Source organism: Manis javanica, chromosome 4 (assembly GCF_040802235.1).
Source record: "Manis javanica isolate MJ-LG chromosome 4, MJ_LKY, whole genome shotgun sequence".
Classification (NCBI taxonomy): domain Eukaryota; kingdom Metazoa; phylum Chordata; class Mammalia; order Pholidota; family Manidae; genus Manis; species Manis javanica.
The window spans coordinates 102,628,929-102,654,165 of record NC_133159.1 but is presented as its reverse complement, the minus strand read 5'-3'; the positions used below and the strand labels follow the sequence as shown (position 1 = coordinate 102,654,165).

The following is a 25,237-nucleotide window of genomic DNA, read 5'->3' as shown; positions in this document are numbered from 1 at the left end:
ATGATGAGATTGTACCTGAGTGGGGAAATGAAATATTTGTTTTAAATTGACCCCACTTCCTGCCAAATCTGGAAAATTCAATCTGTTGTGCAGATCAAATGCAATGTTGGGAAAATGCCAGTTGTCTTTATATTGGTACGATTGGTAGTTTTGCCTAAGGTTTGTTGTCAGTGCTGCCCAGCTTCACCCCAATTAGAAAAATTCAGAGTCATAAATTCAGAGTCATATATGAGGAAAATTCGGAGTCAGTATGTCTCCATCAGTATAACTGTAAATTCAAATATGAGAGTAAAACAAGACCTTCCTTAGAGGAGCAAACCAGAAGAGCCCAAAGACTAATTGGGGGTAGGAATCTAAAAATAAAGGGAAAAGGGATTGTTGAGGGCTTGTGGCAGGGACTTGACAGGATGTTGGATCAGTACATGTCTTTGTTTTTCTTGTCAATTTCCATGGCTTTAATGCTGTTAGGGGAAGGGAGAAGAGGTGACAGAAAAGTTATACTTGATAAAGAAGTAAAACAATGAGGTAACTTCTCTGGAAAACAAGAATATTTCACTGGGTTAGTACAAGAATAATGGACTCCATGTTAATAATATTCGCTATATGTGATAGCCAAAGTTGATAGTGATTTCTCATAAAGAAGCAAATGCACATAATTTCTGAAGTTTTTGCAACCTCTAGTAATTACCAAGGGAATTTGTGCTTGACTTGATCGTAAAATGAAACTTAGAATACCAACTCGATAATGAATCATTCACTATTCACCAAAATGGTTCTATCCATCCATCAGCTGGGCCTTCCTCCTAATGGGGGTACAGCTGGGCAGCATTAAGTACTGGAATAATGCATGGGAGAGGTAGGGCCACCCTCTCATAATGTGTCTAGAGCCATAATTCCTATTAACAGGAAAAATAGTGGGTTGACTGCCTTTTCTTTATTCTGTTTCTGAACAGAACCAAAAGCTTAAAAATTGTCTAGGTGCCTGTGGAAATCCAGAAAATGGTCAGTTTGGGACTGGAATACACCTGGTAGGTGTTGCATTCAGTTTGAGGCCTGTCAAGTCAGGAAAGATGTAAATCTCCAAAACATAATGACTACAATGGCTTCAATACGGAAGGACAAGTTAGATTTGTTGTGTGTGGTCTTAAGGGGCTAACCTGGGATTAATTAGGTTAAAACTCTAGAAAGAGAGAGAGTCCAGTTCAATAAAAGCTTCAGAGTCTCAACACACTGAGTGGTTGAGAACAGTCTCAACCACTTCCACCTACAGTGAGTCCCTCTCCATGAAGGAGCTCAGTACACTTCAGATGTCTGTCCTGGAGGTGGCAAGAAAAAATCCTAAAATGAATGAATGGGGAGTTGAATCTACAACCTATGATTCTCTACAAATCAGACATTTGATCCTTCTGTGAAACTTTATTTTAGAAAGTTATTTAGAATGTTAATATTTTTTGGTTATAGGTAACAAAGAAATGAGCAAAACAGAGTTATCAGATCAAGAAAAAGAAAAAGAGAAGGAAAAGATTCCTTTCATTTTAGAAGGCTCTCTCAAGGTAATCCAATGAAAGATAAATGGCACTGAGTAATCACAAATTCAAAATGATCTTGTGATAGAAAGGTTGTGTGGTGTGATAGATAGGAACATTTGGCTAAACACTCAGAAATAATTGGATCTGCAATGAAAGGACAGTCTCCTCACCAAGCTATCTCCTCCACCAGATGATGAACCTTTTAGGAAAGTTGTGTCATTCATTCTTACAAACCCCAAATCCAGGGTGGTCCCTTTGTTCCTTCTTGGTGTATAGTCTCTGTTTCTGCCTCAAGTATTTGTTTTTGTTTGCATATTTTAATTGGAATTCTTAATTATAAAAGTAATACATGCTTTTGTAATGAATCAAAATTACCCTGGCTCTTCTAAGTCCCTAAAATAAGAAATAATAACAACTTGGTATGGTCTGTGCTCATACAAGCATGCATGCACACGTATAGGGTTTTCATTTGGTATGGATATTTTTACTCTGCCACATGCTTTTCCTTTTAGCAACATATCGTGAATATCACATTCAGACAATATCTAGAGATATAATTTATTTTCATAGCAATATATTAATCTATAATTTGGATGTACCATAATTTAATAAATGATATTCTTATTAACAAACATCACTTATCATTTTAAATTTATATTTATATGGAAATATTTAACTTTTATGTAGTCAAATCAACCATTTTTGCCCAAAATATACAAGACACAATGCCAAATTTTGGTAAGGATGTGAAGTAAAGTGAATTCTTGTACACTGCTGGTTGAAGTATAAATTCACACTTCCACTTTGGAAAACTGGACATATCTACTAAAGCATACAATTCCTCTTTCACCTAACAATTCCACTCCTAAGTATATACCTAATAGAAATGTATTCATGTGTGCACCAAAACACATGGACAAAATTGTTCTTGCAGCATTATTTTTAATTCTTTCAAACTAGAAAAATTTCTAATAATTCATCAGTAGAATGCCTACTATGGTTTAGTAAGATGATGAAATACCGTGTAGCTCTGGAAATGAATGACCTATGGCTACACAGAGAAATATGGATAGATCTCATGAACATCATGTCAAACAAAAGAAGAGTCAAAAGATTATATATGTTATGTGTGGTTCATTTACATAAGGCTTAAAATCAGGAAAAGCTAAACTAAAGTATTATAGATTAGGGCAAAGGGGCATTTGAAGTGAGTAATGATTGGGCAGAAGCATGCAGAGGGCTTCTGGTGAGCTGGAGACACAGTCTGTTTCTTGACTAGGTGATGGTTACGTAAGTGTCTACATGGTGGCAATTAATTCCACTGTTCACTTAGGATTTGTGCATTTGGGGTATATTTGTTAGGGTTTATAAAAAGAAAGGTTTTAATAATCTGTCATTCTTTTTGTGGTTTCAGGGCTTCTGTGTTTTTGGTTCCATCAAATTGATTCCACCCTGAGATTATACATTAATTTGACTGTACTCTCTGAGAATATTTTTACAGATACACTTTTTTACATTCAGATATCTAGTCTACCTAAAATTCATTTTTTATAGTATAATATAAGGACCTAACATTTTCTTTGCCCAGATGGACTGTCATTTTACTAGTACCATTTAATTAATGTGACATTACACCCAACACCAAATTGGAATGTTGACTGTATCACATATCAGGTACCCATTTATTATTTTGAATCCACTTTTGAATGCTGTTTTGTATTGTGTTTCAGTCACCTATTTAATTACTCCTTGGCAAGTACCATACTATTTTAATTATAATAGCTTTGCTGTAAGCTTGAATATTGGGTAAGCAAGAGCTGACTTCCCCAGCTCCATCAGGATGCAATAAACCTTAAAAGATTATTGGTTAATGTTGGTGAGCCTATTGGTTAATGTTGGTGAGCCTCACTGACTTCTTGGTCTTAATGGTAAAGATAATTACATGGCAAATCTTTAAGTTTATTATGAATTGCTGCTTAATTTTATTAAAACATTTTAATGTCTACTAATATATTAAAACTAATACCTCTTAATTCTCCTTTTTATTTTGTTGGTATATTGAATTATGGAGATTGATTAAACAATATGAGTAACCTTTGCATTTCTAAAACAAACTTCTCTTCAGCATTTCCTAAATTTAGTCCTAATCCTACATAACCACATATAACACAGTAGCCTAGCGGTCTCAGGGGAGGAGAAACTTAAAATACAGATACCTTCACTACACACTAACTGAGTCTTTCAGAGTAAAATCTAGGAATTTTATTTTTAATAAGTTCCTGGGACCATCATCATGCACATAATAGATGAAAAATTATAGCACTATTTTTTCAAGCATGTTATTTTAACAAACAATTGGGTTCGATTTGATAGTATTTTATCTAGAATTTTTGTGTCTATGATGAATGAAATTAGTCTATGGACTTTTGTGTTGTTATTAGCAAGTATTAAGGTTATGTTGGCTTTTTTTTTTTTGGTATCATTAATGTACAACTACTTAAACAACATTATGGTTACTATCCTCCCCTTATTATCAAATCCCCCCCAAAAACCCCATTACAGTGACTGTCCATCAGCGTAGTAAGATGCTATAGAATCATTACTTGTCTTCTCTGTATATACTGCCTTTCCCATGTCCCCAACCCCCTACATTGTGTGTGCTAATTGCAAGGCCCCTTTTTCCCCCATATCCCTCCCTTCCCACCCATCCTCCCCAGTCCCTTTCCCTTTGGTCATTATTAGTCCATTCTTGGGTACTGTGAGTCTGCTGCTGTTTTGTTCCTTAAGTTTTTGCTTTGTTGTTATACTCCACAGGTAAATGAAATCATTTGAAACTTACTTTCTCTGCCCAGCTTATTTCACTAAGCATAATACCCTCTAGCTCCATCCATGTTGCTGCAAATGGTAGGATTTGTTTTCTTCTTATAGCTGAATAATATTCCATTGTGTATATGTACCACATCTTCTTTATCCATTCATCTACTGATGGACAGTGAGGTTGCTTCCATATCTTGGCTATTGTAAATAGTACTGCGATAAACATAGGGGTGCATATGTCTTTTTCAAACTGGGCTGCTGCATTCTTAGGGTAAATTCCTAGGACTGGAATTCCTGGGTCAAATGGTATTTCTATTTTTAGTTTTTTGAGGAACCTCCATACTGTTTTCCACAATGGTTGAACTAGTTTACATACCCACCAGAAGTGTAGGAGGGTTTCCCTTTCTCCACATCCTTGCCAACATTTGTTGTTGTTTGTCTTTTGGATGTTGGCCATCCTAACTGGTGTGAAGTGATATCTCACTGTGGTTTTAATTTGTGTTTCTCTGATGATTAGTGATGCGGAGCATCTTTTCATGTGCCTGTTGGCCATCTGAATTTCTTCTTTGTAGAAGTGTCTGTTCAGCTCCTCTGCCCATTTTTTAATTGGCTTTTTTGCTTTCTGTTTGTTGAGTTGCATGAGCTCTTTATATAATTTGGAAATCAGCCCCTTATCAGATATGTCATTTATGAATATATTCTCCTATACTGTAGAATGTCTTTTTGTTCTACTGATGGTATCCTTTGCTGTACAGAAGCTTTTTAGTTTGATATAGTCCCACTTGTTTATTTTTGCTTTTGTTTCCCTTGCCTGGGGAGATATGTTCATGAAGAAGTTGCTCATGTTTATGTCCCATAGATTTTTGCCTATATTTTTTTCTAAGAGTTTTATGGTTTCATGACTTACATTCAGGTCTTTGATCTATTTGAGTTTACTTTTGTGTATGGGGTTAGACAATGATCCAGTTTCATTCTCTTACATGTAGCTGTCTAGTTTTGCCAATACCAGCTGTTGAAGAGGCTGTCATTTCCCCATTGTATATCCATGGCTCCTTTATCATATATTAATTGACCACAAATGCTTGGATTTATATCTGGACTCTCTATTCTGTTCCACTGGTCTATGGGTCTGTTCTTGTGCCAGTACCAAATTGTCTTGATTACTGTGACTTTGTAGTAGAGCTTGAAGTCAGGGAGCTTAATTCCCTCTGCTTTATTTTTCCTTCTCAGGATTGCTTTGGCCATTCAGGGTCTTTTGTCATTCCATATGAATTTTAGAATGATTTGCCCTAGTTCATTGAAGAATGCTGTTGGTATTTTGACAGGGATTGCATTGAATCTGTAGATTGCTTTAGGCAGGATGGCCATTTTGACAATATTAATTCTTCCTAGCCAAGAGCATGGGATGAATTTCCATGTCTTAGTGTCCTCTTTAATTTCTCTTAAGAGTGTCTTGTAGTTTTCAGGGTATAGGTCTTACACTTCCTTGGTTAGGTTTATTCCTAGGTATTCTATTCTTTAGATGCAATTGTGAATGGAATTGTTTTCCTGATTTCTCTTTCTGCTAGTGCACCATTAGTGTATAGGAATGCAATAGATTTCTGTGTATTAATTTTGTATCCTGCAGCTTTGCTGAATTCAGATATTAGATCTAGTAGTTTTGAAGTGGATTCTTTAGGGTTTTTTATGTACAATATAATGTCATCTGCAAACAGGGACAGTTTGACTTCTTCCTTGCCAATCTGGATGCCTTTTATTTCTTTCTGTTGTCTGATTTCCATGGTTAGGACCTCCAGAACTATGTTCAAAAGAAGTGGGAAGAGTGGGCATCCTTGTCTTGTTCCCCATCTTAAAGGAAAAGCTTTCAGCTTCTCGCTGTTAAGTATAATGTTAGCTGTGGGTTTGTCTATATGGCCTTTATTATGTTGAGGTACTTGCCTTCTATACCCATTTTGTTGAGTTTTTATCAAGAATGGATGTTGAATTTTATCAAATGCTTTTTCAGCATCCCTGGAGATGATCATGTGGTTTTTGTCCTTTTTGTTGATGTAGTGGATGATGTTGATGGATTTTCCAATGTTGTACCATCCTTGCGTCCGTGGGATGAATCCCACTTGATCATGATGGATGATCTTTTTGATGTATTTTTGAATTCAGTTTGCTAATATTTCATCAAGTATTTTTGCATCTATGTTCATCAGGTATATTGGTCTGTAATTTTCCTTTTTTGTGGCATCTTTGTCTGGTTTTGGTATTAGAGTGATGTTGGCCTCGTAGAATGAGTTTGGAAGTATTCCCTCCTCTTCTACTCTTTGGAAAACTTTAAGGAGGATGGGTATTGGTCTTCAATAAATGTTTGATAAAATTTGGCAGTGAAGCCATTTGGCCCAGAAGTTTTGTTCTTACATAGTTTTTTGATTACCAATTCAATTTCTTTGCTGGTTATTGGTCTATTCAGATTTTCTGTTTCTTCCTGGGTCAGCCTTGGAAGGTTATATTTTTCTAGAAAGTTGTCTATTTCTTCTAGGTTATCCCATTTGTTAGCATATAATTTTTCATAGTATTCTCTCATAATTCTTTGTATTTCTGTGGTGTCTGTAGTGATTTTTCCTTTCTCACTTCTGATTCTGTTTGTGTGTAGACTCTATTTTTTTCTTGATAATTCTGGCTAGGGGTTTATCTGTTTTGTTTATTTTCTCGAAGAACCAACTCCTATTTTCATTGATTCTTTATATTGTTTTTATTCGTCTCAATTTTATTTATTTCTGATTTAATCTTTATTATGTCCTTCTTTCTATTGACTTTGGGCCTCATTTGTTCTTCCTTTTCTAGTTTCATTAATTGTGAGTTTAGACTGTTCATTTGGGATTGTTCTTCTTTCCTGAGGTAGGCTTGTATTGCAATATGTTTCCCTCTAAGCACGACTTTTGCTGTGTCCCACAGATTTTGTGTTGTTGAATCACTGTTGTCATTTGTCTCCATATATTGCTTGATCTCTGTTTTTATTTGGTCATTGATCCATTGAGTATTTAGGAGCATATTATTAAGCCTCCACATGTTTGTGGGCTTCTTCGTTTTCTTTGTGTAATTTATTTCCAGTTTCATACCTTTGTAATCTGAGAAGCTGGTTGGTACAATTTCAATCTTTTTGAATTTACTGAGGTTGTTTTTGTGGCCTAGTATATGATCTTTTCTTGAAAATATTCCATGTGCACTTGAGAACAATGTATATCCTGTTGCTTTTGGGTGTAGAATTCTGTAGATATCCATTAGGTCCATCTGTTCTAATATTTTTTTCAGTGCCTCTGTCTCTGTACTTATTTTCTGTCTGGTTGATCTGTCCTTTGGAGTGGGTGGTTTTTTGAAGTCTCCTAAAATGAATGCATTGCATTCTATTTCCCCCCTTTAATTCTGTTAGTATTTGTTTCATATATGTAGGTGCTTCTGTGTTGGGTGCATAGATATTTATAACAGTTATATCCTCCTGTTGGACTGACCCTTTTATCATTATGAAATATCCTTCTTTGTCTCTTGTTACTTGTTATGTTGGCTTTTTTAATGAATTGAGGAAGTATACCAAGGTTGCTGTAAAGAAGATTAGCATGTAAAAAAATCAGTGGAGTTCCTTTCACCAGCAATAACCAGTTAGAAAATGTAATAGAAAACAAATATCACTCATGAGTGTAACAATACTATAAGGTACCAAGAAAAATAAATTAATAACACTATGCAAAGTCTTTATGGAGTAAATCACAACATATTATCAAAGAACATTTAACACCTAAATAAGTGGGAAAATATACCATGGTAATGGAGGAGAAGATTCAATTTAGGAAATTAAATACACTGTAATTCCTACCAAAATCTCAAGAGATTTATGAAATGTGAAAAGCTGATTCTAATATTAGTAAAGAAAAATAATAGGATAAGAGCTTTCTTTTAGATAGCATGTAAGTGGCAAATTCCATCTCTTTATTTTCATCTTTCTGTGTCATATTTTAAGAGTCTCCTGCCAGTGGGGACTATACACTAGAGTTTTTTAAAACTCATGTCTTATGATCTCTCATTTAACAAGAGAATTATATTGTTTATACATATTCTAATTAATTATATGTTTGGAATTTCTTCATCAAAGGTATGTTTTCTTTTCCTGCCTTTTCTATAGTCCTTTTTTTTTTTTTCACCTTTCTTGCCTTCTTTTGTCATCAGTCTTTTCATTTGCAATCATTCTGATGATAGGGAATGCAAATTATAACACTAATTAAGTGAAATGTTACTCTCCCGCAAAAGATTTCTTTTTTTTCTTATTAGTAGACCTGTATTGCAAAAAAAAAAGTACACAATCATTTGTCAATAAAATATTTGCAGAAACTACTTCTCTTGCTTGTTACCTAAGTACCAACATAATGTCCTTGATTTTACCTATTGACCCAAAGAGACTGAAATATTTACTAACTGGCCCTTGATAGGAAATGTTTAGAATATATACACTTTTTTCTATTCTACTTGTTGTTTTTATAGAAATTCAACTTATACATAAAATCTAATGAAATCTTAATATCTTAATATCTTTACTTTCTTCCAGAACAATACAAGGAACTATTCAAACTAATTAAAATTTACTTTCCCCCTCCCAACTTATGTTTAAGTTTTATCTTGATTATCATGTTCCTATAAATTAGACATTTTTATTGTCATTGTTTTAGATGGTCTATTTATTTTGATTTAACCCCAGGTTTACCACTTGTTTTTATAAGCATTTCTTCTCACATCTCATATCTTGGGATTATTTCCTTTAGAACTTTCCCTAGAGGGGGTTTTTTCTAGTAAACCTCAGTTTTTACTTATTTGAAAAATGGCTTTACTTTACCCTTATTCATTAAACATGGTTTTCATTTATAAAATTCTTGATTGACTTTTTTAGAACTCTCAAGATATTATTCTACATTTTCCTGGCTGACCGTGTAGTTGTTAATAGATTGATAGTTGGTCTAATTTGTCATTCCTTGATAGTTTATCTTTTCTCGCTAGCAGCTTTGAAAACATTCAGTGGTTACTGCTAAACTGTTTAGCAATAGCTCTCTAGGAAAGAAAAAAATGTGTATATATCAACATGTGCATGCATAAGTTTATTCTAAATTTTACTAATATATAATATGTATAGTGCACAATTTACAAATAATAAAACATGTAATACTTTTTGTAAATTACATTTAGCCAGTTGATTCTCACAGAATGCTTTTCATTGAATTTTGCTAAGTTCTTATATCTTTAGCCAACCTGTGGTTACAGCTGACAAATGAATGTGATTGATATTTTCATTGACATGAACAAGTGAGACAAAAGGAATATGTCTCACTCACTCATCAATAACATGAGTGACTTATTTGCTGAATCAGATAATAGTTTTTAAATACTAGAATAATATTTCCTCAATTTTTTGTTCTAGTACAATGTAACAACTCCAAACATGACACACTTTTAAATTCACCTCCATTAACATTTTCTCCACCACTTTTAATTCTAGATTCAACAAATAATCAATCCCTAATTTGTAGCATCTGCTGATATCTGTAGTGTAAATACCCCCATTATAGTTGATTTCATATGACATCACTGAATGCAGTTGGAAACAATATACAATAGCATATCATTATATTGTATTTCTATGGTACAGATATCATTGGCATAATTTCAAAAGCATAGATAATAGTGAAATGTAACAAAATAATTAAGAAAGTGGTAAGTTTTATGCATTTATTGCCTTTATTTATATTATAAAGTATGCATATACATATATGTTTACATTATTTAATTGTGCATTTATATAATTTAATTTTTAATAATGACTGTGGTTAACAACCAGATTGCAGAATTCCTGAAAATTTAACAATAAACTCTTTCAAGTCAGTATGAGCCAGGTCCAGCACACCACTGTTATTTCTTGTTTTTGATCCATTGGTCTTCCTGAATTTAAGGATTAGTGTCTTTCTTCAACTCTGGAAATGTCTCAGCCATTATCTGTTCAAATATTACCGTTTCAAAAGTTCTTTTCCATTTCCCAGAGGACTTTCAAACTCACCTTGCTATTTTCCATACTATAAGTCCAGAGAGAGGAAATCCCAGGGCAAAATACCTCTAAAAAGCAAAATCAGTCAAAGGGAGAAATAAAGTTTAAAATCTGTTTATTGCTCACAAACTGCAGTCTGGGGCTGTTTCTCTCTTTCCTGCTCTGGCAGAAACAAAACCGGCCCTCCCCCTCATCTCTCAGATACAAATAAGCCCTGCTTTGCCCAGGTAATTACCCACTGATCTGAAGATGAACTTCTCTCCACCCCTGAGGAATGATGCAAATGCACTAAAGCCATACTTCTTTCCACCTCTGAATGCCTACTGATATGCAGATGTACTAAAGCCAGGCAAGATATTCTGGAAATATTACAATTTTACCCATAGGCCACCCCTCCAGAAATCTCACCTTACAATTTACTCATTCCCCCTCTTCCGACCAAACTTATGGCATGCAATAGCAACAATAAAATCATGATAATCTTCAAACCAGAGGATTCAGCCTATGCAGATTAAGTAAATGTACTTTACAGCACAATCTCTCACTAAACACAAAATATGTTTCTGTACTTGTTTACTCAGTCCTAATAACCATGCTAGATTACTCACAAACTTTTACCAAACATTAGACAAAGTCAAGCCTCTCTTTAAGCACTTCTTTTCTTTACAACAGCAACACAATCATAATTCTCAAGCCAGAGGATTCAGCTAGGTTCAAAGTCCCATGCAGATTAAGTCCAAAACTCATCCATTCCAGCCATCATAGGGCAGCTGCAGTGAGGGGGTGCATCCAGGACACAAAGACAGTAGAAGCAAATAATTGATTTTGGGGGGGTCACTTTGCTGTTATTCCAGGAATACCCAGGAAGCCAGCTTCCAGACCTTTTCCCCAAGGTGCCAGAAGAGCTAGCTATCACTGGTCCATGTGTCAAAATGTCCAGAGCCACATCCATTTTCTTCTTAATTGCTGCACCCATCCTTGCAACACATGTTCAATAAAGTGGGTGCCTTGATTGCTCTCAATCACCAGTGACTGGCCATAGGCTGCAAAGAGACACTCTAGGCCCCTTCTTGGTGGTTTGCTGACCTGCACAATGTGCAGGGCCCTCCTTCCAGGCTCAGCTGACTTCTTCAAAGGTCAGTGGCAAGCCCCACCAATGGGCTATAGCCCACATTGTCTTTTGCCTTGTGTGCAACAAATGCTGATGTAGCCATTGGGTCACATCAGAGGCAGGCTTTCCTTCTAGCCAGCACACCTGGGCCAATGTGTCTGCTTCATCATTCCCTGGGGATACCAAAGGCAAATGGCCAGTCACATGGTATTTGGTAGGTGTCTGTGCCACACAACTCTGTGGCCTTTGGGTCCAGACTCTCACCCACCCCGCGATGGGATAGGTGGTTATTATCTTGGTTGGAGCAGTTCCGGCGATGGGCTTTGTAGGCAGCAAGGCATGGTACACAGCAGCCAGATGCTTCTCTATCAAGGTGACCCAGACCTCTGCTCCTTTCCATAGTTGTGACCAGGCTCCAGCCAGCAGCAGTGGCAGAAGCAGTAGCCTTAGGCTCAGGCCACGGGCTGGGGTTGGCATGGCCAGCAGCAGTGGTGGTGCCTCCATGACCACATGAGTGTAGACACACTTTCCTCAGCATCAGAGCCACTTCTCCCTATCATTTCTAGGGGTGGCTCTCCCAAAGGTCACACCGCTTATGACAGATTTCAGGTTCAGAGGAGGCCTGCCAACTACTGCCAGATGTAAGTCCATGGAGAGGAAATCCTGGGGCAAAATACCTCCAAAAACCCGAAATCAGTCAAAGGGAGAAATAAAGTTTAAAACCCGTTTGTTGCTCACAAACTGCAGTCCCAGGTCATCTTTCTCCTCTGCTCTGGAAGAAGCCGGCAAACAAGCAAGCCAGCCCCCTCCCCTTAACCTCTCAGGTTCAGACACACCCTTGGTTGCCCAGGTAATTATCCATTAATATGTAGATGAACTTCTCTCCATTCCTGAGGAATGATGCAAATGCACTAAAACCATACTTCTTTCCACCTCTGAACGCCTATTGATATGCAGATGTACTAAAGCCAGGTGAGATATTCTGGAAATATTACAATTTTACCCACACATACTCTCTTGTTTCTTACTTATACTTTTGATGGCTCCTTTTCTTTATTTAAGCATTCTAAAATACTTTATATTCTGTTTCTGTTAATCCCAATATCTGGAGTCTGAGAATAATTTCACAGTTTGTTTTTCCTCAGGTTCTTGCTTTGGGCTTACTTCCTTATGTTTTGTGATTTTCATTTGTGAGCTTCTATCAAACTACAACCTTTTTAGAATAAAGGTGTTCGGTAATATGCATTTTGGCCATAAACCTGTGTGAGGACAGGCTTGTGGTTAGGGGTTCCTTGTATAAGATAAATTCTAGCCGGAATAAGCAGGCAAAGAGAGGCAACAAAAGGCCAGGTAATTTATTTAAATACCCCCGGGTGAGGTTCTATGGCCTTCTTGCCGGAGGCCAGAGAAGTCACACCTGGTTAGGGAGGTGGGGCGCTTATAAGGGATTAGGAGGGGGAGGAGTGGGCAAGCTATCCTAGGGGGTGTTGAGAGGTATGATTGGCTAAAGGTGACATAATAGTCAACTAGAAACTTTTTTCTATCCAAGAGGGAGGAGGCTGACAATCCTGGTCTTAGCACATCAGGATGGAATTCAGGGAGAGCTGTCCCATTTCCATATACGGCACGACTTTGGGGTCTGGTCTGTTCTCCCCCTATGGCATCTCTCTCTTCTGTTTGCATGTCCTTGTTTTTCTTTTCTCCAGCCTAACACCTTGGGGACATTTTTCTCCACATCCTCTACGCCTCTCCTGTCATTAACTCAGGGCCAAGGAATGCATGGTCTTCCTTATGGAGCAAGAAGTTTTTCTAATTCACCCATGAAGGTATAATTTTTAAGTACCTGCTGTATTCAGTGGTCTCCGATATGATCTCCCAGGTTAGGGCTCTAATCTCATAACCATTAAAACTCAAGTTCTGGGCTGACAGCGATAGGCAGATAACCCTGAGAAACCGCCACCTCCAGTGCTCTGTTCCCCACTGCATCAGAGCTTCCTCATACCCTTTACTTTGCTGGCTGCCTTGCTATGCATTACAATGATGCTTTTCATATTTTATCCAGCATTTTTTAAACATTTTATGCCAGGAATGTTCCTTTGGACATCTAATCTACCATATTGCTGATTAACCATGGATGGTACTTAAATTGGGAATGGGACCAGCTAAGAGACTGGTGCAGGAGTTCAGTTAAAGATAAAAAAAAGACCCAAGCTAAATAAAATCATGAAAGAATGTGAGAAAAGTGGACATAGGGAGAGCTCTCTGAAAAGAACAGGCAAGACGTAGTATACAGAAATTAGTGAGAGAAAGAGAATCAAGAATGACTCCAAAGTTTTAGCTCACTGTTTTGATTTGTCAGAGGTACCACTTACAAAGTTCATGTTCAGTGTTTTCCAAAATGAATCCGAACTGTATCTGATTAGATCCAAAAACCTGATAAATTTTTAAATGTGTTTACAGGCATGGAAAAAAGAACAAGATCGGTTAGCAGAAGAAGAATGCTTGAAGGAAGAAAAAAAAGCAGAAAAGAAGAGTAAGGAATTTGGTAAGAAGAAAGGCCAGGAACAGATAGAGAAGGAAGATAGTAGGATTTTGAAGAAAAAATCTTCTTCCAAGGAAGAAGCTAGAGAAGAGCAAATGAAGATTCCAGAAGTACCGGAGGAGGCCCTCCGGCAACCAGCACCTGAGATCGTTTATCCGGTAAAATCAGTTTCCTAAAAAGCCTGATTGGGTCATTACTAATTATTTTGGGAAAAACACAGCTTCCTTGGAAACATAGGGCTCTTAGTCTTCGCTGTCAGAACAGAAGGCCTTGGGTTTCTTTTGGCAGAGACACCCTCAGACCTATGCCCACCCTCTGATGTCCAGGACCTTCTTTGCGGTGGGTCGCTGAGATGGGAACACCCTCAGGGCCAGTTCTTCTTGCCAGGTTGCTAGAGGGGGAAAGAGGGGAACCTGACACAAAAGCATTCATGTAGGTTTATGTAAATAATCGACTCTGATAGGTCAAAGAGGACCCATGGTTGGCTTTATCTGTTGCAAATGATACTTGCCTCTCTGTCAGGATCCAGGTTTTTGCTAGTATGCTTTTGTAAGATCTTCCCTTTGCCAATCTCTCCTTCAAACGGTTTAATGAAGAAAATTTAATGGAAAAAAAATTGAAACTAACATCCCTTGATGTTTCTAGCTACTACAGTATGCCAGTTGTTCTCAGACTTTAGCATACATCTGAATCACTTGGAGCTCTATTAGCAACACTTATTTAAAAAATCTTTAACATATGAACTCCTAAAGAGTAAAGTGTCAACGCTCCTCAATATATCAATTCACTTGGAACAAAACATTAACAGCCAATGAAAGAGAAAATAATTTCTTCTCGCACTGCCTTGGCAATAGTACAATGATTTGATTTGCCCTGGGTTATAAAGATGCTCCAGTGAGCAGAGTTTAAAAGCATCGACCTCCTCTTATTCCGCTTGTTATTGTAACATACCAGGATGTGCTGGAAATGATATGGACACTAGCCTCTAAGTCTACAAAGTGACAGACAAATCATTTAGCAGAAATTAAGATTATGACAACTTTAATTGGCTCACACTGATGAGTTCATTTTTGTCAGCTGTAGTTCCACACTCAAAGCGTGATGTTTTCTCTTCTAGTTTCGTGGATACAATATGGGAGATAAACCCATCCAAATCTCAGGAACAAGTAATTATCTGTATCCTTCAGATGGAGGACAGATTGAAGTAGAAAAGACCATATTTGAAAAAGGTACATTTTGAAAGCAGCTGGTTAATATTAACTAGCTTGGAAAATATTAACTCATTTTAGATCATCCTGGGGCTTTTTTACTCCTGACTGTGATAGGTGAGAGTGGTAATGTGCCCACTGTGATTCATTTATGCACCACAGTCAGCATTTTCAGACTTCACATGCTTATAATTGTTTCTGCAAGGCACGGGCCAGCTGAGAGGTTAGCTGGGACTAATATGAACATTCCAGTTATTAAAATATTTCTATATGATTGGAAAATAGTATAACAGTAATTGCAATAAGTCAATTGTTAATTAATAAGATTAATTACAATACATAGTGTTACCTCAGATCCAAGCACATACTGAATTTAGAGCAAACTTCTGGTCTGGCTCCGGAGCACAGAGCTTGGGGCCTGCTGCCAATATCCAGTTATTTTACCTTTAGAGAAATTGCCTCTGGATTCAGAAGTCTAAGTGGGAGACGGGTGTAGTATACGAGTTAAGAAGGATGTATGTAGTCTGGAAACCCTCTAAAGGAAATGCTGAATTCTTTTCAAGGCAAGAGCAGATCTGTGCTCAAGAGATCCTATCAGGGACATCCTGCAGGGCTTGCTTATCTGTTCACTGTATTTTAAAGATCCATCAAGTGGGTTGGAGGACCTGAGCTTTATTTGACAGCTTACTGTCTGGTCAGGGGCAGTGGTCTCTGAGAGCTGTGAACAGGTCAGTGTAGAGGGAATGTGAGCAGGACCTTTTTTAAGGTCCACAAGATTATGCACCCGCCTATGACACCAGCCCACCCCTTCTCCCCTCCTATCCTTCCTCTGCCCCCTCTTTCTCAATAGCTTTCTTTCTTTCCTTCCTTGTTTCTTATCATCTAATAACTATCAATTCAATGGGGAAATCATTGCAAGTGTTAGATGCTCTTCCTTAGGTGCAATCACAGCTCAAGTGGAAACATCATTAGATAATAACAAAAGATCATATCAATGATTTTTAAAATATAATGCCCTGCAAATTGTTCAGATTATTTAAAGAACGGTTGTAGTACAATTTATATCAAATGCCAGACCATTTCATTACGTAAGATTTGTTTCTTTAAAATACAAAATGGAAAAAAAGCAAGAGAGGATTTTTATTAAATGCATAAAGGTGTGCATCTTTATGTTATATATTTAATATGTTGACTATCATCCCTGCATATAGGGTACAGTTAGTAATAATTAAAAATGGAGTTCAGAATCACATAACTAAGAAAAACACTGGACTCAAGTTTTGTAACATGTTCTATTTCAGTAACTATTCCTTGCTCTTATTAAGATTTGCATATCATGTATGTAAATTTCAGATGGTTCATAGCAAATATGTTGTTTTCGTACTAATTCTGCCAATTTTGAGAGACAATCACTCAATAAATGTTGAAAAGAAAAAGCTGAATTAAAAAAGAAGAAAACAGCTGAGAGTGGAGGCAAAAAAATGAGTCAGAACACTGGAAGGGAGAATATGTTGTTAAAAAAATTCTTATCTGCTCTTACTAACAATAATAACTACTATAACGTTTCTTTCTTTATAAACTGGAGAACCCTTTCAGATTACAATCTCATGTGATTAATCATAAAGTTGAGCAGAGGTATACATTAGCCTCCACCAATTTATTTTCTCCTCCATAATTTGATTAGAAGTCTGCAAACATCTCCCTGGCCCAACCTGCCATTTATTCCTGGAGTTCCACCATCACTTAATTCCCTTAGGCATCTTGTTGTAAAAATAGTAGTATCCAGAGGTATTGCCTGACTTAAGTTCTATGTTGCATTATTTATATGTATTGTCAAGCCGATTAACAGGGCATCATAATCAGCCCATCTTCTATCCCATGATTCTTCTCAGGCCCAACTTTTATCAAAGTGAAAGTGAAAAAGGACAAGCACAGTTTTATAATTCACTTGAAAGACCCTAAGGAAATTGTGCAAAAGGAAGAGGATTATTCCTCAGAAGATGAGGAAGAAGAAGGAGAGGAAGGACACAATCTTGAAATGGGTAGGCACTACATCTTTGTGGCAGTGGGCCTTAACACTTCAGCAGTTTGTCAGGCCCCTCCACTTGACAAACACACATATGCCCCTTGCACTTAGCACGTGCAATTTTTCCAGATGGCAGCTAAAGTTTTGCCATTCTGCTCATATACATTTTCCAAAATGTAATGTGTGCATACCTTGTACACAGTCCGTCTATAGTGGACTGCTTACTTGGTTTACCCCTTGTGGGCACCCAGCTTTTGGTTCCAGGTGTCATACAGAATCTACCTAGCCTGGCTACTGTTATGTAGCAAAACTGAGTTTACAATTCCATTCTGGCCTGAATTTTGTTTTATGCACCTGACCAAGGGCAGTCTCTAGGACTCAGGTCCTCAATAATTGATTCCTATTGAAGGTTTAGTTTCTCTTTTGACTATTTGCTGCAAATGATGGGCTTTCTTTCTATGCTCATCCAAGTGGATGTCCAATGATTCTAGACCACGAAACTTCCTGATAACACCATTTAACATCCCTAGGCAATACCGTCTGGGGAAGTTAATTGCTTCGTGCCCAAAGTGAAAAGGATTATATGTGTAAAAGGAGATGAGTTAATAAATAAAATATTTTGGACCTAAATTAGTAATAAGATCAATAACTAAATCTCACTAATAAATTTAGTTATGGCCACAGTATTTTCCAAACTCAAGAATACAATGTTTGACAATCTTGAATGTATACAAGAAATTTTTTTTAATTTTAATTACTTTTCTATGTTTTATCTGATATAAAAACATATGGGTTTGCTTCAATTTCCTTTGTATTTACTGTATTTTTAATTAAATCGAACAATTAGCCCTTAAAAAAGCATATGGTTTATTATTTCAAAAAGTAGCAAATATAGGAATATTTAAAGAATATAACAGTTGCCCATAATTCTACCACCACAGTGGTAACCACTACACATAATATTTCTTTTTTACATTATCATCATGAGCATTTTTCTACTCATTAAGTATTCTTTGAAAAACAAGCTATTTTTTAATTTCATAATAATTCATTAGTATATTCATATATATCATAATTTACTTAATCATAGGCATGTTCTTAGCTATTTAGGTGATTTCTACTTTGCATTAAGTTTTGCTTACATTTCTTTTTAATAAAATGGAAATGTCCTTGATTTGATTTTGTCTTTTAGAACAATCAGCTGCAGAGAATAAAGCTGTCAGTAAGTTTGGCTCTTTTTCTGCCACCTTGGAAAATGGATTCTGCCTCTCAATAAGTTACTATGGATCGAGCGGAATGGCGCCAGGTGAAATAAACAGAACGGAAAGAATAAACGTTCCCTGACCAAGGGTGTCTGTACATCCTCAGTCCGCTCACCTGTTAATAAACATGTTCTGACTTAATGTCCCTCATTTCTTGAAGGGTGGGAATATATGTGTGTGTGTGTACATATAAATGTGCATATACATGTATATATGTATATATATAAAATCTTCCATACATAGAAAATAAGTGTTTTGACATTTCAAACTGTATTTAGCATATATATAAAATCTTCCATGTAATCACTTATACATACAAGATCATGTATATATGTATACACATGCATATATATATTCCAGTTATCTTTGTTGACTAGTCCATGAAAATAAGTTTGTTAGTTGGTGTCAAAGAAAGCGTGATTTGCCAAGGAATCCTCTTGGTTTTCCACAGAATATTTTTATGAATCCTTTGATTGTAGAACAGCTCAGTGTGCTTCAGAACGTTAGTCTTAAAGGAGCCATTCATTGGACATCTTGAAGGATTTCTTTACCCCACTTTTAGTAAACAAATTCTCCAACTGGAAGCTATTTCCTTACAAACCACAAAATAACATGTCACTTTACCAAGAACCAATTAGGCAATCTTGTGGGTGCCCATGCATTTTACAGGGATATAACCACAACAGATTTTTTTTTAAGTTTACAAAATTTAAAGATAAATATAAACTCTATGCTATATAACTTTCAAACTATGTGTAGATCATGTCAATCCAATTATATGCCTTACTATGTAGGTCCTTTTCTGCAGAGACAATATTCCCATGGATCATTACAATCTTCCTGCCTTGTGCCAAAAATTATAGTACTCTCATGAGTTGGGGAGCCCATTAAATTTGTTAGTATTTTTTGTTTATTTGGGATTTTGTCTTAAATTTCTATTTGATTTGTTTTTAAACCAGCACTTGGAGAAGTGATTTGTGCCTAACGAATCATGTTATTTAAAATCCATTATCACATACAGTCACCAAAAATTCCTATCCTTTGTGAACACAGGTTATCATTATTTCAGATTAAGATATTTATACTCTACTATGAACTATGTTGATACTATTTTCTAAGTGATTTCTTTCTTCTTGAGTTAATATGCAATCATTCCATTTAAAACAAATGTTCCTAACTTTAGGTTATAAGTACTGCATTTGAAAATGTTTATAGTGTGGATAAGTAATGTTTTGTTTCCTGTGTATTAAAAAAGTTGAAGGCATGAGTCTTTGTGAAAAATATACTATAAATTCCTCAAGGGTACATCTAATACTAATATTTAATAACTTTTATCTGCTAATCAATAAAAAATTTCCAACCCAATTTTTCTCCCTTAATTGGATATCCATAGTTCTCTAGAGCTTATTCATCTTGTTTAACTGATATTTTATGCCCATTAATTATTAAGTCTCCATTTCCTTCTCCCCAAGCCCCTGGCAACACCATTCTACTCTGATTCTATGAATTTGATTATCTTAAATACCTCATGTAAATGGATTCATGCAGAATTTGTCTTTCTGTGACTGGCTTACTTCACTAAGTACAACATCCTCAAGGATCATCCATGTTGCCACAAATTGCAGAATTTGGGGCAAGACACATTTAGGTTGTTTCCACATCTTGGCTAACCTATTCTTTTTGTGCCTTTCAAGTTTTTTGAATATGTTTTCTCTTATCTCTGGCCATTTGCTAATGCTGTGCCACTTGCTCAGAATACTTTCTCCTGCACTGTATACCACCACTTTCAACAATTAAACTCCTCCCCATCTTTCCACACTCAGTTTGCAGGTTACTTCCTCTGAGAAATGCTTCATAGACCAAGTAGCAGGAGCATGTAAAGTGGGCCTTTGAAGGAAATGAAACTTGCCTAGGCAAAGAACCAAAGAAGAGAATTCTAGATACCATGAATAGTGTGTGCAAAAGCTCAATGCTACAAAAGCTTGGCACGTTTATGGAAAGCCAAACCATAGTATAACCAAAGTATAGGTTGTACGGAGGCATTCTGTGTTAGATGCCTTTCTTCTGGGTTCCCATGGCTCTCTATACTTCCAGTCACAGACTTAATACACAACCTTGTACCTAAGCACTCCTTCATCTGAACTACCTGTTACTTTTTATAGCTTTCTTGTAGTCTCATTCATCATTGGCTACCTAGCTCATGGCACCTATTAGTAGGTACCCAATAAATATTGTTTGATTGAGTACATGGATGGGGATGAGGGGGAAGAGTTTCCAGCTACCCATAACTGGGTGCCATTCACTTACTTATATACTGTACTTTCTATGGACGAGGCAACTTGCTGTGACTGAGCCACTAAGATGAATAAAACATGGTACATCTACTCAAAGAACTCATAGTCTAATGGGAAAAGAAAATACGTATAGAGAAATAACTCCACAACTGCTAGAAATTGTGTATAAACAGAATGCTGGGGACAGATAGAAAATACTTCAGACAGAAAGTATAGCTCCTGAGATGGGACTTTAGAGATGGTGGGAGATATCTAGACAAAGAAACAAGGAAGGGAATTTGTAGACAGTAAGAACCATTTGCATAAATCACATTGCATAAAAGCATGGCATCCTTTTGGAAAGGTAAAAAAATGAGTGTGGTTGGAGTAGAGGAAAGTGAGTATTGTATGCCCTCTGATTAGTGAGCAGCAGAAGTCTGTAAGGAAGAGAAGGAAAGTGACATGATCAGATTTTATTTTAGGAGCATAGTTTTAGAGATAGTTTGGATAGTTCACTGAAGTGGTGGTATTGGAGGTATCCTGATATCAGTTAGGAGACTGCTCCAAAAAATCATGCAAGAGGTAATGAATGACAGACTGAGCTAAGGTGATAGGAGTGAGTAAGAGAGAGATGATTTGAGAAAATTTTTGAGGGCTTGGTGACTGAATTTGTAGAGTAAGTCAAAAAGAGAAAATGTGAATGACCTCAATGTCTAACTTGGAAAACAAGGTTCATGATTGGTCATGGCATTAACTGAGATTCAGAATATAGGAGAGTTGCCCTGCTTGGGATAGGAGAGGTTTACTGAGTTTGGAATGTCTGCAGTACCGCAGCTAAGAGGAGATCTCTAAAAGTGATTGGAAATATGGATCTGGAGCTGAGAAGATGGGTCATGTCTCGAAATGTGAATTCTGGAGTTAGAAGCATGTAGAAGACTGGAGCACCAGAAGTGAATGAGACACGTAATAAAACTGCTCAGCTCTAGCTGTGTATCACAATCATGTGGATGTTTCACAAGTATAAATTCTGGGCTTCATCCCAGAGATCCTGATTCAGTAGTCAAGGTGGGGGGCTGAGCACTTTTTATTTTTTAATTCCATGAGTAATTATGGGTAGCCACAGTTGAGAACATCTGTTGTATAACAATAAGGGGAAAACCCCTGGGGCCTAACAACATATAAGAGGCTGAAAGAGGAAGAGTCAGTCAGGGTAACTGAGCAAAAAGTTGACCAGAGAGGTGTAGGAGGAGATCCAGGTGGGCGTGCTATCCTGGAACCCAGGAGAGACTGGGGTCCAAGACATAAAGGATGCTCAGAAACTTTCGGTATAACATCCCTGCACACATCGGCTCTTCTTCAAGAATTCTGACAATTCCTTAAAACCGAGAATAAAATTAATCTTCCAGAAGAAAATGTTTACCGTCTTAGCTAGCAATATTTTTTTTTCAGTATTTCTTTGTTTGCATCTGTTATTATGTTCCTATGTAACATGTCTTTGTATTGAAGCTATTTGGCTGCAGATCTTATTTAGACTATTTTGGCTTTATAATGTCTTTTATGTAATTTTTTCATTATTGCCCACTGCTACAACCATTTTCATGTAAGAGCCTCTCGATAAATATTTCTCACATAAATGTAGACATGGTGATTGCCCTGTTGTTAGAGGTGTACAGTCTGGATGGGAAAGCAAGAGCGTGTTAAATGATGACTCAGTGAAATAGCATCAAAGCATTGAGCACCTCATAATGTTTAACTACAGTTCTGATTTTCAAGTCAACTACATTACCCCTGAAATCTATCCAACTGATAAATCATATTTGGCAATTGTTGCCAACTGGTATAAATTTTTAAAATATAAAATTTAACAAACATATGAAATATAAATGCCTAACCTGTTTTCTCCTTTTTCTCTTTATAGAGGATAAGGACCCTGATTTGGAATCAATGTTGAATATCCCATCAGCACTTATTCCAACAGCAATTCCTGCTATCATGACTGTTCCTCAAGGCAAAGGGGAAGCGAAAATAAAAGGCAAAGAAAAACCCAAAGAATCCCTGAAAGAGGAGGAGCACCCAAAAGAAGAGGAGAAAAAGGTGAACGGACCTTGCTGGATTCCCAAACTCAGCTTCTGCCTCCATGCTAACTTTCTAAACATTGTAGTATATTCACAGCACATACATTTTATTGTGCAGATGTATTAGTAGTCCATGAGGTTTCAATTTTGAATGGTCAAGAAGAGATTTGCACATGGAAGTTGGTTTCCCGTGCCAGGAAACATAATGTCATAAGCAAACTGTCTCAAGTCATTCATCTAAACTCAAAATGACTAGTTCAACCCTTTTTCCTCCCTGGTTCTTGCATGGTCCAGCTCCTATCAATCCTTACTTTAAAAACCTTATTTGGTTCCACTGAGATAACTATTGGAAGAGGAAGACTTCTAACTAAATCGTGGAAACACTTTCATTTGATAGCCTTGGACTTCAGCAAAACTGAAGAACCCCCACTTTTGATTTAAAAGTATTGCAGCCTCTACCTTCAACCCTTCACAAAATGCAAACACACTCATACATACAGGCTTTGACTCTAAACATTTTCCTAATAGAAAAATATGGACCTAAAGAGATTCTAAAAGAGGAAAGAGGAAGCTATTGATAAAATTTGGACTTGTTTTGGTGTTTACTAGTACAATTTGTATATGTGTAAATACTCAACTAATTAAAAGAAAATAATATGTTAAAAAGTGATCAGGGATCTAGATTTCAGACCCTGGACCTTTAAAAGTTCTGGGGTTTGAGTGTTAGCCTCTGTGGTATATTTATATAGCTACATGACATGAGTTTTCTGAAGACAGGACACTTGAAAATAGGGCCTTGTTAAATAAAAAAATTCAAGTGTTGAGCAAAATAACCCCAGGTAATTCCTTAATTTGGCCTGTAGCAATTTGGTAACCAACCAATTAGTTCGCCCAATATTTTAAAAATTGACAGTAACAAAAGAGACACAATTACTGGTTTTGCATATAACAATAGATTTGTCATGGCAGGCTCATGTCTGAGCATTACTGTTCATTTTACAGAATTTCCTAAGCTTTTTCTCTTAATTGTACTTTCTGTTTTTAACTAATTTTCAGCTAACTATCTAGATTTATTTCTGTTGTTGACAAAGAAAGAAAAAATTAAATAATCAACAAGAGGGGACTCCTTAGAATAAACTAAAGATCCAGTAATGGGGACCAGTTCAAATGATTTTAGTGGCTGAAAAAAAAGAGCCAATTGGAAAACCTGAAATGATTATCAATTAGGAATTATTTGCAAGTAACCAAATGGCTTTCCTTCTGGAGTGCACATGACCAAACAAGGGATTGAGACATAGTTAGCATAATATTGATTAGGAATTTTTAAGCAGATACACCCAAACCCTCATTAACTTTTTTTACAATTTTTTATTAAGGTATTATTAAGGTTTCATGTGAAACGAAGGTTTCACATGAAAAAACAATGTGGTTACTACATTTACCCATATTATCAAGTCCCCACCCATACCCCAATGCAGTCACTGTCCGTCAGTGTAGTAAGATGCCACAGATTCAATATTTGCCTTCTCTGTGCTACACTGTTTTCCCTGTGACCCCTCACACCATGTGAACTGAACATAATACCCCTCAGTCCCCTTCTCCCTCCCTCCGCATCCGCCCTCCCACACCCCTCCCCTTTGGTAACCACTCATTCCTTCTTGAAGTCTGTGAGTCTGCTGCTATTTTGTTCCTTCACTTTTGTTTTGCTATAATGCTCCACAAATGAGGGAAATCATTTGGCACTTGTCTTTCTCTGCCTGGCTTATTTCACTGAGCATAATATCCTCCAGCTCCACCCAAGTTGTTGCAAATGGTAAGATTTGTTTGTTTCTTATGGCTGAATAGTATTCCATTGTGTACATGTACCACTTCTTCTTTATCCATTCATCTCTACTGATGGACACTTAGGTTGCTTCCATTTCTTAGCTATTGTAAATAGTGCTTCAATAAACATAGGGGTGCATATGTCTTTTTGAATCTGAGAACTTATATTCTTTGGGTAAATTCTAAGGACTGGAAATCTGAGGTCAAATGGTATTTCTATTTTTAGTTTTCTGAAGAACCTCCATACTGCTTTCCACAATGGCTGAACTACTTTACATTCCCACCAGCAGTGTAGGAGGGTTCCCCTTTCTCCGCATCCTAACCAGCATTTATTGTTCTTAGTCTTTTTGATGCTGGCCATCCTTTCTGGTGTGAGGTGATATCTCTTGTGGTTTTAATTTGCATTTCCCTGATGATTAGTGATGTGCACCATCTTTTCATGTCTCTGTTGGCCATCTGAGTTTCTTCTTTGGAGAAATGTCTCTTCATGTCCTCCACCC

General features: G+C 36.7%; 1 protein-coding gene across 9 annotated transcripts in view; it reads left to right on the top strand.

The window, feature by feature from the left end:
* SPAG17 (sperm associated antigen 17) overlaps positions 1 to 25,237 on the top strand; it is a 294,146-nt gene that overhangs the window by 174,034 nt on the left and 94,875 nt on the right. For 7 of the 9 annotated variants that reach the window (XM_073234479.1, XM_073234481.1, XM_073234478.1 and 4 more), the window contains exons 20-26: positions 1,462 to 1,553; positions 13,234 to 13,353; positions 13,988 to 14,227; positions 15,187 to 15,298; positions 17,170 to 17,319; positions 18,496 to 18,609; positions 22,757 to 22,932. In XM_073234479.1, the coding sequence (XP_073090580.1) occupies positions 1,462 to 1,553; positions 13,234 to 13,353; positions 13,988 to 14,227; positions 15,187 to 15,298; positions 17,170 to 17,319; positions 18,496 to 18,609; positions 22,757 to 22,932 (1,004 nt within the window). The remainder of the gene's footprint in view (positions 1 to 1,461; positions 1,554 to 13,233; positions 13,354 to 13,987; positions 14,228 to 15,186; positions 15,299 to 17,169; positions 17,320 to 18,495; positions 18,610 to 22,756; positions 22,933 to 25,237) is intronic. The other 2 variants (XM_073234482.1, XM_037021226.2) reach the window with 1 other exon arrangement.